This window comes from Pogoniulus pusillus, chromosome 11 (genome assembly GCF_015220805.1).
Source record: "Pogoniulus pusillus isolate bPogPus1 chromosome 11, bPogPus1.pri, whole genome shotgun sequence".
NCBI classification, from domain to species: domain Eukaryota; kingdom Metazoa; phylum Chordata; class Aves; order Piciformes; family Lybiidae; genus Pogoniulus; species Pogoniulus pusillus.
Window position 1 is genome coordinate 18,114,146 of NC_087274.1, and position 14,774 is coordinate 18,128,919.

General features: G+C 61.9%; 1 protein-coding gene across 1 annotated transcript; it reads right to left on the reverse strand.

Annotated features, from left to right (window-relative positions):
- Positions 1-1,451: 1,451 nt before the first annotated feature.
- LBX2 (ladybird homeobox 2) lies at positions 1,452-5,486 on the reverse strand. Its single transcript, XM_064151809.1, has 2 exons — positions 5,133-5,486; positions 1,452-2,001 (listed from the first exon to the last, which is right to left on the reverse strand). The coding sequence occupies exons 1-2, from the start codon at positions 5,455-5,457 to the stop codon at positions 1,610-1,612; spliced, it is 717 nt and encodes a 238-aa protein (XP_064007879.1). The 5' UTR covers positions 5,458-5,486; the 3' UTR covers positions 1,452-1,609.
- Positions 5,487-14,774: the final 9,288 nt, after the last annotated feature.

Below are 14,774 nucleotides of genomic sequence, written 5' to 3' on the forward strand. Positions count from 1 at the left end.
GGTGCTGAGCCCATCAGAGCCAACCCTCAAGCGCCTGCTCTGAGGCCATGAGGACAGGAAGAGCCTGCCCCGGCCGCGAGAGGCATCTCAGTGTCCGACAATGTCACTTGGCGGAGATGAGAGGGCCTAGAGGGAGGGGGGTTTGTCTGGAGGATTGTCTGCCCTGAATGGCTGTGTGGGGTGCTGGGGTTGGGGTTCCTGTCCGGGCTCGAGTGGTGTTGAGGAAGGCAGAGGCGTCCGGGAAGGTCTGGCAGGCTGCAGAGTGATGCGGCTTGGAGTGACACAAGCTGAAGGGTGTCACGGGAGCAGGGGCGTCCAGGCTAGGGACTGCTGAGCCCGAGGGGGTTGCAGGCATCGAATGGGGTGCGGTGTCAGCCCTTCATAATCCTCCCTCCTGCTCTCTTAGCCCATGTCCCTGCCCGCGGGTCTCAGTACTGGGTGACAGGGGGTTTTGCGACTCACTCCCCTCTGCCTCTTCTCGTCTCTCCGCATCGCTACCCTCCGGGGGGCTACTAGCCGGGGCTGGTGCGGGCAATAAGGCCGGGGTAGGGTATTCCGAAGAGGAGGCGCTCGTACCTGTCCAATTCAACACTACCACTTCTCTACCCGGGACTGCTCAAAGGCACTTTAAGACGAAGTATCTTTTCTCCCCACCCCCAACCGCGGCGGGCGGCTGCGGCGCTGGGGGAGGGGCAGGACAATGCAATTAAATCAGAGACAAAACCCGTGAGGGGGTCTGAGAGGGAGCGACTCTGCCTTCGGATCCTCGCACCGGTGTAATCACATCAGCAGGGGGCAGAGGGAAGGGGGGAATAGGGGAAGGGATTCGCAGAGCTGCAGGGACAGGATGGACCCGCGGGATCCCCGGCAGCTGCCACAAATATCCCCCCTCCCCTTGCAACACCCTCACTCCCTCCGCCGGCCGTCCCCGCTGCCTCTGGGCCCTGCGGCACCGGGCTGAGGGTCCGTGATGGAGCTGCTCACCAGCCCGGGGTAAGGAGGGACATCTTCCCGCACAACCCTCACACACCCGCGGGACTCCCCCCTGCCGACTCCCCCCAGCTCATCAGAAAGTGATGTCACCGCTTATCACGCAGTGACGTCATCGGGTCATGACGTCACGAGGGGCGGTGAGGTGACGCTTTCCCCTCCCCGAGAGAACCCTCCTGCCCTCCGAAGCGGGGGGCACGGCGCAGCCCGGGGACCACGACGAAGAACGCAGCCAGCTCAGGCGGGCCTGTGGGGGAATCTCTGGCGTCCACTGTCTCCCCTTCTCCCCGGTCGGGTCACCGGCAGAGAGGAGGCTGTCCGCCTGTCGGCTGTGTCCCCCCCTAGCCACTCCGCGCCCCGTGATAACGTGTCGCTTTTATTCCAAATATTTACACCCAGGCCGGGCCTCCTCGAACTTTACCCTCCACCCCCCTCTCCTTGCCCCCTGTTCCAGGGGCCACGGGACCGACACGGTAGAAAATAACGTTTAAAAAAAAAAAAAAAGACACCAGAAAAAAGTGAAGGAATTGCACCAAATCCTCCGGGGCAGAGCTCGGAGCTCGGTCAGTCTTGGTGCCGGCCCAGAACCCCCCTACCCCGGGCATCCCCTCTCCGCCTGTCAGTCGCCCACGTCGATCTCTTCCTCTGAGAGCTCAGCGGGGCCGGTGGCAGGGGGGGTAGCCGTGGGCGGTGGGCGCAGGGGGGCGTCGGGCATCGCGGCCAGCTGCCGGAGGGCGGCGGGGGGCAGCGCTCTCAGCGAGGCCACGTCGGCGCGGAGCTCCTCCAGGTCCCTCTTGAGCTTGGCCCGCCGATTCTGGAACCAGGTGATGACTTGCGCGGTGCTGAGCGCCAGCCGCGCAGCCAGCCCGTCCCGCTCCGCCGGGGACAGGTACTTCTGTCGCAGGAATCGGGCCTCCAGCTCCCGCAGCTGCTGCGCCGTGAATGCCGTCCGAGACTTGCGACGCTTCTTGCAGGGCGGCCGCGGGCCCGGTGTACCCGGAGGGTCCCGACCTGCGGGGACAGCGGCGGATATCAGCGTGCGGGACCGGCACCGAGACTGGGATCATCAACCGCGCCCGTACGGATATCAGACCAACACCTACACCAGTACTGGTATCGGTACCTGCAGCTGCATCCACGCTAGCATCGGTACCGGCAGCTTCATTACACCAGTATAATTATCCACACCAGCACCGGTACTGGCACTGCCCGGCATCGCTACCGGCAAAGGCACAGCACCAGTGTCGGTGCCCGCGCCTACACCAGTACCATATTAACACTGGCATAGGTGCACTCGCATACACACCAGCACTGCACTGGTATGGGTACCTACATCCACAGCCACACTGACACCGGTACTGGCACCAGTATCGATACTCGCCCCCACACCAGCACCGGCATTGGTACCGCACCCACCCAGAACGCCAACCGACATCGGCCTCCTTGATTGCGGCCAGTCCGGTCCTGAACCCTATTGCTCAACACCGACCCCACCCAACCGGGAAACATGGAACCCCGATCCGACCGAGCCCAGCCGGGCTGTGCTGAACCGAGCCTGGCTTGCTGGGCCGAGATGAGCTGAGCCGTATGGGAAGAGTTAAACCGAGACGAACCGCGCCCGTGCCAGCTGAGCCTTGAAAAGCAAACCGAGTCCGGTCCTCGGTACTTGGCACCCGAGCCTCCCGGCACAGTCCCGGCGCTCCTGCCTGGCCGCGCGCCGCTCGGCAGCTGATCTGGTCCACCTTGGACCCGTCCAGGGAGCTGGATCGGAGCCGGGAGATCCGGCCGGAGGGGTCAGTCGTCCCCTTAAACCCCGACAGTGCCTTGGCTCAACGATTTTCAGAGTTTCCCGTACTGGCAGCTCTGGGCTAGTGAGGGTCCCTGAGCTCCGGTCCCCGCTGCCTCTCAGGGCACGGCCGCGCCGCAGTCCCGGAGCCTGATCCTGGCGCGCTCCTGCCGGTGGCGAAGAAACAGCCGATGAGACGCAAACGGCTTCTGACTGCCGCGCTAGTAATGGCCCCATACCGGCCACGGGGTTCTGGTCCCAGCCCCATCCCTTTACAGCCGCTTTGCTGCAACCGAGACAGATGTGCTCGGTAACGCGGCTCATGGGGTTCTCCGAGGCGCGGGTAGGCGGCAGGTCGGTCCTCACATCTCTTGTTACCAACTCCAGCAACCTTCGCCCTTGCGGGGTCCCAGGGCCACTTGCCGGCGGCAGAGGTTTCTATCCTGGGACCCTTGACTCTCCGGGGCTACAGAGGATCTGTCCGTTCAGCGATCCCAATCGTTCTACACCGACATCTTAGAGTGTCCCGGCCACGTCCGTGAGTCCGCTCGGCAACGGGGTTTCGCTTCAGCCGCGACCGTTCCGTTTCTGTTTATCTGTCCGCCTGGGCAGAGTCTTTTTTCCGTTCATCACGAGAACCGCGCTCGGCCCGGTCGCGTCCGTCTGTCCGTTCAATAATGGAGTTTTACGAGAATTACAGGAATCTCAATCTGTCCTTGTCTGTCCGTGGGTCCTGGTTTGTTCCACCGTTAGACGCAGGCCTCCGCCTCGCCCTGCCGGTAATGGGTTGTTTTTTCGTTAATTCCGAGAGCCCCGCTCGGCCTGGTTGTGTCTGTCTGTCCGGCCGGTAACGGGCATTTACCTCCACCTCCAGTCTGTCCCTTGTCTGTCCGTCTGTTCGGCCAGCAACGTAGTTTACTCCCAGCTCTGATTTCCATTCTGTCCTGGTTCTGTCCTGTCCGTCCCCATTACGGGGATTTTTCATTTACGGCGGCAGCAGCGCTCCGTCCGCCGTGTCCGTCTATTCATCCCGGTAACGGGGTTCTTTCTTTAATTACCACAGCCTCACTTCCCCCGCCGTGTCCGTCTGTCTCTCCTGATAACTCGTTTGGTTTTGTGTTTGTTTTTGTTTTTTACCTTAATCCCGGGGGCTCTTTCCCCTTCGTCGGTCCAGGAAACGTTTTTTTTTTTCGTTAATTCTAGGAACGCAAATCGCCCGAATGTGTCTGTCTGTCCAGCTACGTAAAGCATGATTATTTTTCGATAATCATGGGAGACTCCCTCCGTCAATCCTTGTCTGTCTGTCCGGCCGGTAACTACCGGAGTGTGCCCGGACTGGCCGCGGAAGGGAATATTTTTTCGTTAATTCCAGGAACCCGGATCAGTTCGTGTTCGTCGGCCGGTGACGGTTTTTTTTGTCAATCACGGAGTGCCATTCTGTCTGTCCATGTCCGTGTGTCCGTCCTGCTAAAGGTTTTATTCGTTATCGGCGAGAGCTATTCTCTGTCTGTACTTGTCTTCCTCCGTGTGAGGGCTTTTTCGTTAATCATGGAGCCCCATCTGTTACCGGCCGTCGCCGCTCTCTGTCTGTCCGTGTCCGTCTGTCCGCCCGTGGGTGGATTTTTGTCTGGGGCAAACGGCCAAGTCCCGCAGTCCGTCCGTCGTTCAGTCCTCCTCGTGTCATGGCAGGTTTTCTCAGCGGGGGCTGAGACTCACTGTCCCCAGTGGAACCGCCGCCGTTCCGAGCCGCCCGCGAGCAACATCCAAGAGCGGCCCGGCCCCACTGGTAACGGCGGCAGTCGTCCAGCGCTGCTGTTAAAGGATTTCTGCCGAAGAACCGGTGCTCAACCAGAGCCACTGTCCCCGCCGCAGAAACCTACCGAGGTTCGGTAACGGGCTTTCGTTGCCGACGGGCCCAATCCTCCGCTGCGCTCGGTCATGGTCACGGTCATGCCTCGGCGGGGCCGGCTGCCACTGCGGGACCGATCCACCTCCCGGTACCGCGTCTGCCGAGGCCGGGGCGGTCCCCGCGGCTCCCAATAAAGCTGCCGGTCTGGCTCGCTCAGTCCTCCCGAAGCTGCGCTGTCTCGGTCGCGGCTTCCCCGCCGCCGAGGATCGAGGTCGGCCGGGGCTCTTTCGGACTCCCGGTGGTCGGCACCGAACACCGAGCCGCGGTCCTAGGCGAGCCTCGGTCCCTTCCCGGCCCGCGCTGTCGGGACACGGACGAAACTTCCCGAGGTTGCCCCGGCCTGAGGCAAAGAGAGATCCCATTCCCGGACTCCCCTCGCCCATCGTTCGCGACACCTGCCCGGTTCCCTCCACCCTTCCCGCCGGCTCCAGCGGAGCCCCCCAGTACCTTCTGCTGCCTGCAGCACGCCCAGCTCCAGTCCCCGGAAGGTTTTGCTGGCGAGCTCCTCCAGCGCGCAGAGCGGTGAGGCTGGAGCGCAGCCGCCGCCCCGGGGCCCCGCCGCCTTCTCGGGGAACCGGGCCGGGAGAGCGGCGGGGCCGGGCCCGGGGGGGCTCCCGCCGCGGGGCCGCCCCAGGATGTCCTCGATGCCGAAGGGGGTGAGAGGCTTGTTGGAGTTGGCGGGCGGCGGGAGCTGGTCCAGGACGTTCCTCCGGCGACCACCGCCCGAGGGTTGCAACGGGGACGACCCGGCCGTCTCCCGCGCCGAGGTCATGGCCGCACCGGGGGCCGCCTCAGCACCGCGCCCACCTCATCCCCGCCGGGGTTGCCCCCCCCGCCGCCCGCCCGCCAACGTCTCACCGCCGCCGTCCCGCCCGCGCATCCACCCGCACTTAAACCCCGCGGGCGCTCCCGCCCCCTCGGCGGGGGCCCGGTGGCGGCGAAAGAGACCGCTCGGTCTCCCGGCACCGGGAGCTGTTCACTTCCCCCCACCCCCCCCCCCCAAGCCCGACGGTGCCGGTGCCGCAGCCTTAAAGACCGGGGGCCGGCAAACTGGGCATGGGGAGAAGGAGGAGCCACAGATGGGGTGGATGAAGGAGGGGGGCCCCGCTTCTTCGTCGCCGCTACCGGGATGCAGACGGATTTTAACCCCCCTCCACGGGTGCCCGCTGCCCCCCCAACCTCATCTTCATCCTTTTACCCTAGCCAGAAAAATTTATTAGCTCCCCTGCTCTAAAACGCCCCATAAAAGCGTGGGGGCCGCAGCGTCTGGGAGTGATTAGGCCGCTTTTGGGTGGGTTTTGAGTTTCAGAGCACGGCCCCGGTCATAAATATCCCCCCCCCCCCCTCAACCTCCTCACTGCCCTCCCCGGTACAAATAGCTCCGGGATCCCGATGGCTAGTAAAATTCCCGGGGATGCCTGCACATGCAGGTGAGCCCTGCTTGTTGACACCAGGTCTACATCCTCCAGTGGGAGTGGGGCCCCCATCTGATGCTTTAGGCTCAGTGAGGGGACTCAGTGACAAGGGCATAGTGATAGCCACAGGAATTGGGGGAGCAGGTGCAGGGGGACCCAGCGATGCTGTTGCTGGGAGGGGTTTGGGGGCTTCCAATCCTGCTGACCGAAGCAGAACGCGATCCCCCAGCTGGAAATTGGAGTGAAGACCAAATTCAACCTTGAAATTTCCCAGCAGCCGGAGCAATTAAACGCCCAGAGGGGGAGGAGTGAGGGTGATGAGGGGGCTCTGGTGGGGATCAGATGGATTTGGGATGGAGGTTTGGAGGCTGCTCCCAGGAAATGCCAGCCAAGATAGGGCAAATGCGGCCCCTTGTTGGGTGTTAGCATGTGGCTTTTGTCCTCTCTGGCAATGCCATGTGGGGAAAATGCCAGACCCAGGACCTGGCTACCAGTGGGCTCTGGTAGCCACAGTCCCCTCTGGGAGCACTGCATGGCACAATGGCACTGGGCTGAATATGGGACTCTGGGCCCATGGTAGGCAGGAGGCAGGAAGGGCCTTTCTTGTCCTAGTCCCAGCCCCACAGGGTTGTCAAGCTCCAGTTGGCCCCTGTGTCATGGGCTCTGTCTCAGACAATGCCTAGTGACAATGCACTGGGAGGTTGCTGCTCAGGGTTACACCTTGTGCTCAGGTCATTTGGGGTCACAGTTGCCCTGCTCTGCAGAACGAACCCCTTCCCTGGACTCCCAGTTGCTTGGGAGCAGACTCCAGAACTAGCAGCACCTGGAGCACTAAGGCCAGGCCACGAGCACTGGGCAGGGCTGAGGCTTGGATGTGCTCACCTTGATGGGTAGGATGTCACTCCGGCCCCATTGCCCCTGCCCTGTCACGCCACAACAGCTTGATATCCAGGTAGTAGGACTGGCACCTACTTTCCTCCTTGGCTGCCCTGACTCATGCCCTGTGAGATGCCCAGTGAAGCAACCCAGGGCACTGCCAGGGTGGACTGAGTGGTTCAGATTCTGCCTGGCTGCCAGCAGCTGCTGTGGACAGGGTGCGGGAATGGCAATGGGCACAACCACAGGGCTGCACTGCCAGCATGCTACCCAGCAAAGCAGTGCTCCCCACCTCTGTGACAGGTTTGACACCTCCTAGCCCCCAGCTCTGGCACAGAGCTGGCTTCGTCTGCTGACTTGCTTCTGAGTGAGGAAGCACCAGCTCCAGCTGCCGGGAACACAGGATGGGAAAGGCTTTTCACCTCAGACAGCACATGGTGGAGAACAAAAAGAGACTCTGAATCTTCGCAGGAACATTGGCGTTTCCTGCAGTGTGGGGGATGGCCATGGGCACAGCTGCTTGGATGGAGCTGGTGTAGCATCGTGAGTGCTCAGCTTCAGCACCTTGCACCTCTGTCCCTTGGCTCCCACATCTTCACCCTACTTGTGGTCAGGCTTCCTTGGGGGTCTGGGACTGTGGACATGGCCTGGATACTCAAGTCCTAACCACTCTCCATCCCTGTGGCAGTGTCTGAATGTGCCAGGGACGAGAACTGTGACCTTTTTCCTGGAAGATGTGTCAGGCTCCATATCCCTGAGCATGTGTGTGAGGGTGTGTATATGTGCCTGCACACACATAAGAGTGCCTGCACCTGGAGACTGCCTGTGCTGTCTGAGACTACCCTGTCCCCTGCCTCAGAGCACCACATCTGGGGAGATGCCCATTGCTCCAGATGCCCCAGCTCATGGGCACCTGTGTTGGGGTCACCTAGAGTTGCCCAGCCCACCATGCCCCAGCCCCACACTGCACTGGGGTGCCAGGATAACACGATTAGGGGTGGAGGTGGGGGCTGAGCCTGGCAACATGCTTACACCCAGCCCTGCGCCCTGCCCCAATCTATTATTTATTGGCTGCATCTCAATATCGCGGCTTGGTGCCAGAGCGCTGCCGGTAACTCGATTAGTTGCTCCCAGCCCTGCGCCAGAGCCTGCGCTGCTGAGCGCTTCACACATGGAAATTGCTGGCAAATGAATTTTCCTTTAATAAGGGGAGCAGCTCGGTGCAAAATTAAACCACGGGTAGCGGGGGTGAGCGGGGCATCGCCGGGGGAGCTGCCAGCATCGCTGCACCCGTGCCGGGGGAGGAGACCCAGCCAATTATTGGCAATAAATCCTGACCCTGCTGTGGGGCCTGGGGCCGCGGGCGAAGCCACGGCTAATGGGATTACACCTCGCCCCGGTAAATGGGGATTAATGTGCCAGGACCTGGGGGACGCCAGGGACTCCCCCTGGGGGCTGTCGGCAAATGATCTATTCATTAACACGCTCTGGTCTCATCGTGCATGGCTGAATCCCACTCCACATGGTGGTGGCAGTGATGGGGATGGGTGCACGGCACGGAGTGCTGGGGGCTTGTGTCCCTAAGTGATGCCAGGGTGGTAGGGGGGGCTCAAGTACTCCTCGTCTGCTTCCACACTTGTGTGCCAGGGCAGGTGCAATCTGGTGCTCACAGATGTGCTGGGGCATGCATGTGTGCATGGCTACCATGCCCAGCAGACAGCCTGCAGCTGTGTGTTTGTGTGAGCACAGCCATGTGCAGGCATGTACAGGTGTGTGCAGGCATGTGCAGACATGCAGCATCTGTGCATGAAGCTCTGTGCTCCTGTACAGAGCAGCCACATGCATGTGCAGGCACATGCACACACGTGGAGACACATGGGTCAGTGCTAGGGACAGGGGGCTGGACATGGCCCTGGCAGAGGGAATCCCAGTCAGAGATCAAGACGGGCACCATGGAGAGCCCCACCCAGGGCCACAGAGGGTGGAACTGGTGTGCTGTAGTCATGGGCTCCCACCAGCCACAGCTGCTGTTTCCCTCCGCCTCCTTCAGGGCCCCCTCCCTGCTCTGGGGCCTCCATATGGGCCTGGGCCAAACTCCAGCCAAATGGGCCTGGGGGGGTTGCATTTCAAAGCCTCTGGCCAGAGCAAACGCTGCTGCCCCCCCGCCGGGCTGTCACCTGTCCATGCCCCCTGACCTCAGCATAGCACCACTGGTGGGGTGGGGACAGTCCTGTCCCATTCCTCAGGACTCCTGACTACTCCCAGGGCAGGAACCTACAGAGACATAGGGCAGGAGGTGGGCACCCTCTGGGATGCCCACAGGGGTTGGGGTTCCTCCCATGGTTGATCCAGGACCGGGGGAAAATGAGCTGTGGGGTGACAAGGGAGCACGCTGGGCAGTGGGTCGTGGGAACCCTGCAGTACCATGGGGTAGGGCCATTGTGTGGGGCTATGAGCCTGCAGCCTGTGAAGGCAGGGGGGGCTGTTTGTGCTGGGGCGGGCAGGAAGCGGGCAGCCAGAACCGAATTGCTGTGGCCACTTCCTTTCCCAGAGCCACAAATAGTTAGAACAGGACAGAGCAGATGTCAGAGGCTGCCAGGACAAGGGCTGCGTGGAATGATGAGATGCCAAGAGCCTGCTCTCCTGTGCCATCCTGGCATCTCTGGGCAGGCATGACATGGGGAGCAGGTGCTGACAGAGACCCCCACGCATTCCCACTGGGTGCAGCCAGAGCAGGGTGAGGGGCTTTGGTTGTGGTCTGAGGGATATCTTGTCTCCCTGATTGCCCCAAGGCAGTGCCAGGAGCCCAGGAGACACCCGGGTGGGTGGGTGCACGGTGGAAGGGTGTGACAGCAGGGCCAGAGCAGCGATGCTGGCCATGAGGATTCAATTATGGTGTGAGCACGGGGGGCTTGGCTCGGCCCCGCGCCGGGAAATGGCTCGTCTGAGCCGCTGACAGCCGGGCCCCGCGCCCAAGATGAACGACCGAGCCCCGGATTAAAGCTCCGCATGCTGACAGGGCACCGAGCGGGGAGCAAGGCTGGGGCACTGCGGGGGGGCTACGGGACCCTGGCCCCCGTGCTGCTGAGGGGCCACCGAGAGGCTGGGACACGGGTCCCTTAATGTCTCAGGGCTGCGGGTTGTGGCGCTGAAAGGGTGCTCCCTGGGCACGGGCATCCACGGCATGGTGGGGCTAGGCAATGATTTTATGATGAGTGGATGAGTGTGATGGGACGCAGGGCACCCATGGCAGCACCTCACTAGGGATGGCAGGGTCACACTGAAATGCCCACTTCCTTTGGTATGTGTCATCGTGTGGAGCTGGACAGGATCTAGGACCCCCAGCTTGGGCAACTCAAGTGCTAGCCCACCCTGTGCCCCTAGACCTGGCTTAGATCAGAGGGAACTGCTGATGTCCGTCGGACCTTCTCCACTGTGCTGAGGTGGCATGGCCTGTTTGGGCTGACTGTGCTTGTGCCATCCCATGGCTAGGGTCTCTGGTGATGGTAGGTGAAGCGCAGGGCACAGTGGGGGTGGCTGAAGTAGGGAGTCACTCCTGGTTCCAGCTCTGCGGGCTACCCCACACCCTGGGCTACCCAGAGTGCACCCCCCTCCCAGTGCCCCACAGTCCAGCCCCAGTGCCCCACAGCTTTCCCTGTGCTTCACAGTCCAGCCCTCCTTGATGCTCCACAGTTCTCCTGGTGCTCCACAGCATGGCATGGTCCTCCCAGTGCCCCACGAGCTCCCCAGTTCCCCACAGCTTTACCAGTGCCCTGCAAACCAGACCAGCTTTGCCGGTACCCCACATTTTCCCCGGTGCCACACAGACCCCTGCAGTGCCGTGAGGCTGAGCAGCAACGCTTCAGGGAGAGCTGGGGACTGCACCTTTCTGGGCTGCGGCAGGGTGGCGGCACCGCAAGGGTCCCACCGGAGTCTGTGAGAGCCCACTGCTGCTGCCCTGGGACACAGCCACATTCTCCTCATCCCGCAGGACCCCCTGTCCATCGCGTGGGGCTGTGGGATTGATGGGCCGCGGCGGGTCACCGGCACCATTAACCCCGGTGCAGCAGCCGGGCCGCAACGCCCCGGGGTTAATTAAAAAGAAAAGTGCAACGAAACGCGGCGGCGATGCCGCGGGCGAGGCAGGGGGGCTGGCTGGCGGCGGGCAGTGGGCATGAGGCGGCTGGGTCTGCATCGCTGCACGCCCCGGCACGGGCTGTCACACACGGGGATGGCAGGGGATGTGGGACAGTGTGGGGAGCAGGTGGCACTGGAGTGTCCTTGTCACATGTGTCCCCACAGCATGAGGGGTTTGGCGTGCTGGTTGGGGGGTGTGGGTGGGCAGGGGGTTGAGGCTAGAGCTGGTGGCATTGGTGCCCACACTTGAGTGGAGGTGAACATGTGTGCAGGTAGGATGGGAGATTGCATGCACATGTGTGTTCGTGTGTTCATATACGTGCCTGTGCACCATCATCAGTGTGTGCACTGGGCACTTTGCCCATGCTGGTATGGCAGCACCAGTGTGCCCCACCACTGCAAGGATCCATGGGCATGGCAAGGGCTGTGTCGTATTGTACTGCACAGTGCCACATGGCAGAGCCAAGTGGGAGGAAGAAGAGGCGTCGCAGAGGAAGCCCCATCCTTCCTCCTCCTCCCATCCCAGCCCACTCTATTCTTAGCCCTGGTCTGTTCTGCATCCTCCCTGCCCATCCCGTGGAGCAGGAGAGAGCGAAGACCCCACTGCAGAGAACTGATCTCTCCCTGAGCCCTGCTACTTGCTCTCAGACACCACCGTTACTCTAGACTTGGCAGCTGTGCCATGCTGACCACCCTACAGCCACCACGGCATGGCATGGTACGGCACAGCACTGCATGACATGGCACAGGGTTGATACATGGTGCTACACACTAGCACAAGATCGAGCCCTCCTGCCCACCAATATCAGCCCTCACACAGATCCTGGCACTGCAAGATGTCCTCTGGCCCATCCCGTGGGCTGGCTGAAGGTCTAGAGCAGAGGGAATGGAAGCCAGCCTGGAACAGGGACACTGGTGATGGTATCAGTTCCAGCATAGGGACACTGAGGACCTTGCCAGTCTGTGTATATGGGTTTGGGGACTGTGAACTCGTGCCTCTCTGGGTTAGGGGACAAGGGATGTGTGCCCAGGCTGGACCAGGGACTGTGTGGGCAGCAGCCCCATTGGCCATGGTGGTCCATGGTGACCATTGCACGATGGGGCCATTTGCTGGGCCGTGGCAGGCACGGCAGGGTCAGCACGGCAGAGCTACATTCCAGCTCCCGGCAGGGTGATCCGGTTACCGGCCAGCCCGGCTGCGGCCCCACGATTAATCTTCCCGGGTGCCCTTTGGAATTTGCTGCCCGAGGCCCTGCGGAGTGCTGGGAGGTTTGGCCGATGCTGGCAAGGGTAGTGGGGCAGGGATTAGTAGCCAGCCTGGCATGAAAGTGGGAGAGGGATGGGAGAGAGGGATTATGGATGGGGACTATTTCCTTGGCACTGACCTTGGCACTGATGGGCTGAGAGTGTCATGGCTGGGGCAGGCAACATAGGCATGTACCTAGCAGAGCCAGGGATGGGAACAGGGATGGAATGAAGAGGAGGATGTGGAAGAGAGAGAGATGAGGATAGGGATGGGATGGAGATGGACAAAGCCATTCCCAGCTTCACCCCACTGAGAGAGCCCCTCTGCCACGCCAGAGACCCGTCCTACCACACCAGGCCCTGCACCGTGGCAAGTGCAGGGTGCTGAGGAGCCATCGGTAGCGCTACCAGTGTGGGGGCTGCATAACGGCAGTGCGGGAGGGAGACGCCGCGCCGGTGTGATGGGGGATCACAAGCAATTAGCCGCTAGACGGAGACGCGGCGTTTCAATAACGCACCGAATTGATTTAGGGAGAGCGGGAGCGAGCGGGTGGCAGCCGTGGCAAGATGAGCCCGTCCCGCTGGGACTGTTTCTGGCCCCCCCCCCCGCCTCTAACACCCTCCCATGTGACCCTGTCTCACACCTCCAGCACATGAGAGGGGGAGTAGGAGATGGGAAAAGGGGGGAAGCAGAGCAGGGGGGGCCCAGGGCCACAGAGGCTGGCTGGGGAAGGGGGCAGTTAATGGGATTCTGGCCCTGGGGCTTGCTGTTCCCTCGTGATATCCCCATCTTGGTACAGCCCAGGGTCCTTTCTGCCTCATGGGACTCCGAGGTCCTGACAATCTCCTCTACCCAGAGAAGCAACATGTTCAGGTGAGCATCTACCTGCTTGACATTCCCTGCCCACTGCTGCTTGGCAAGGGTGCAGGGGGACTGCCAGGGGCTAACCAAGTGCTTCAGGGCTCCAGCACATGCTAACATGCCAGAAAGGGTAGTGATGCTGGCATGGCCACAGCCACATGTTTTCATGATGTGTCAAGGACTCCTCTGTCAGGGGCTGAGGCAAGTGATGTCCAGACACTGGTGGGAGTGCCAGGGCATGGTCACAGCACCTCATCTTGCTGGGCAGGCACTGCTGCAAGGAGTGGGAATGGCAGGGATCCGGCCGTGCCTCTGCCCATAACATGGTGGGGAGCAGTCCGAGAGTGCCGTCCTGCTGGGCACGGAGCCGGCAGCTCCATCGGGACCAAAGGTTTCCTGCGAGGAAGGTGGGACAAGGAGGGGAAGACAATAAACCCCAGGAAATGCTCGGAATAGCAAAGGTGACTGCCACGCCGAGACTGCGCCACTGGCACTGAGCCGAGTGGAAGCTTCGGGGTGCTGGGGGCAGCTGGACAGAGACTCTGTTGCTCCAGGGCAGTCAACGCCTCACGGCACATTAGGCTAGTTGAGTCCCCCCTCGTCCACGGGCACTACCAATCTTGCCACGTTAAATCGCAGCCTGTTGTGCTGCTGGGGGGGATCCAGCTGGGCCACGGGGAAGGGGCTGGCCGGGTGCTTATGCCAACCTCGCAGCACTGCAGTGCTCATGCCAGGATCGTCCTCCTGCCCTGCATGTCCCAGGTAGGGGTGGGTTTGGCTGGTGCTCCTCTCTCTGGCCATGGGCATGGGCACGGGCACGCAGCCGGCTGTGCTGCACTCCTTCAGCACTGAGAGATTTATGGCCGGGGGAAGCGCTCGGCGCAGACAGATTGGGCCATAAAACCAGGGCAGGAAGTCGCCCGACTTCAAAGGGGCTGTGGCAGCAACAATAGCAGGGCTGGCAAGCGTGGCATCCACATTCCTGCACCCACATCACGGCACCCACATCATGGCACTCACACCTACGAGTACCCTGTGCATGTCTGCACTGATTGTGCATGTTCCATGGGCATGGTGGGCATTAAGCTACCTCTGCAGTGGTCCCAGCCACTGGAGCCCGATGGGGCATGTCGGGGTGGTGGTCTTATGGTGTAGCCATGGCTCTCAGCATGCACCCCCCCACTCCAGGCCCAGCGGCACGCAGGAAAGCCGGGGGGGGGGGGGGGGGAATGGCGGGGGGCATGGGCGGGTGCAGACAAAGGGCCATAGGAAACTCTGCCGTCCAAGATAAACCAGGAAAGGTGAGGGGGTGCCGGTGAGGGGGTGCCTTCCTGCCCTGCTCCCACGGTCCTGCAGCTTCAGAGGGACTGGAGGCGTCTGGTCCTGGCGCTCTGTTTGCCAGGGGCGTGCACCCAGACACCAACACCAGGGGTGCCAGTTATGCCCATGGCAGAGATTGGTGCCAAAGCTGAGTATCAGGGCTGGATGCTAGGGCCAAATTACATCTCTGGGTGCCAGGACTGCTCCCGTCCTCATCCTGGGCTGATCGAAGAT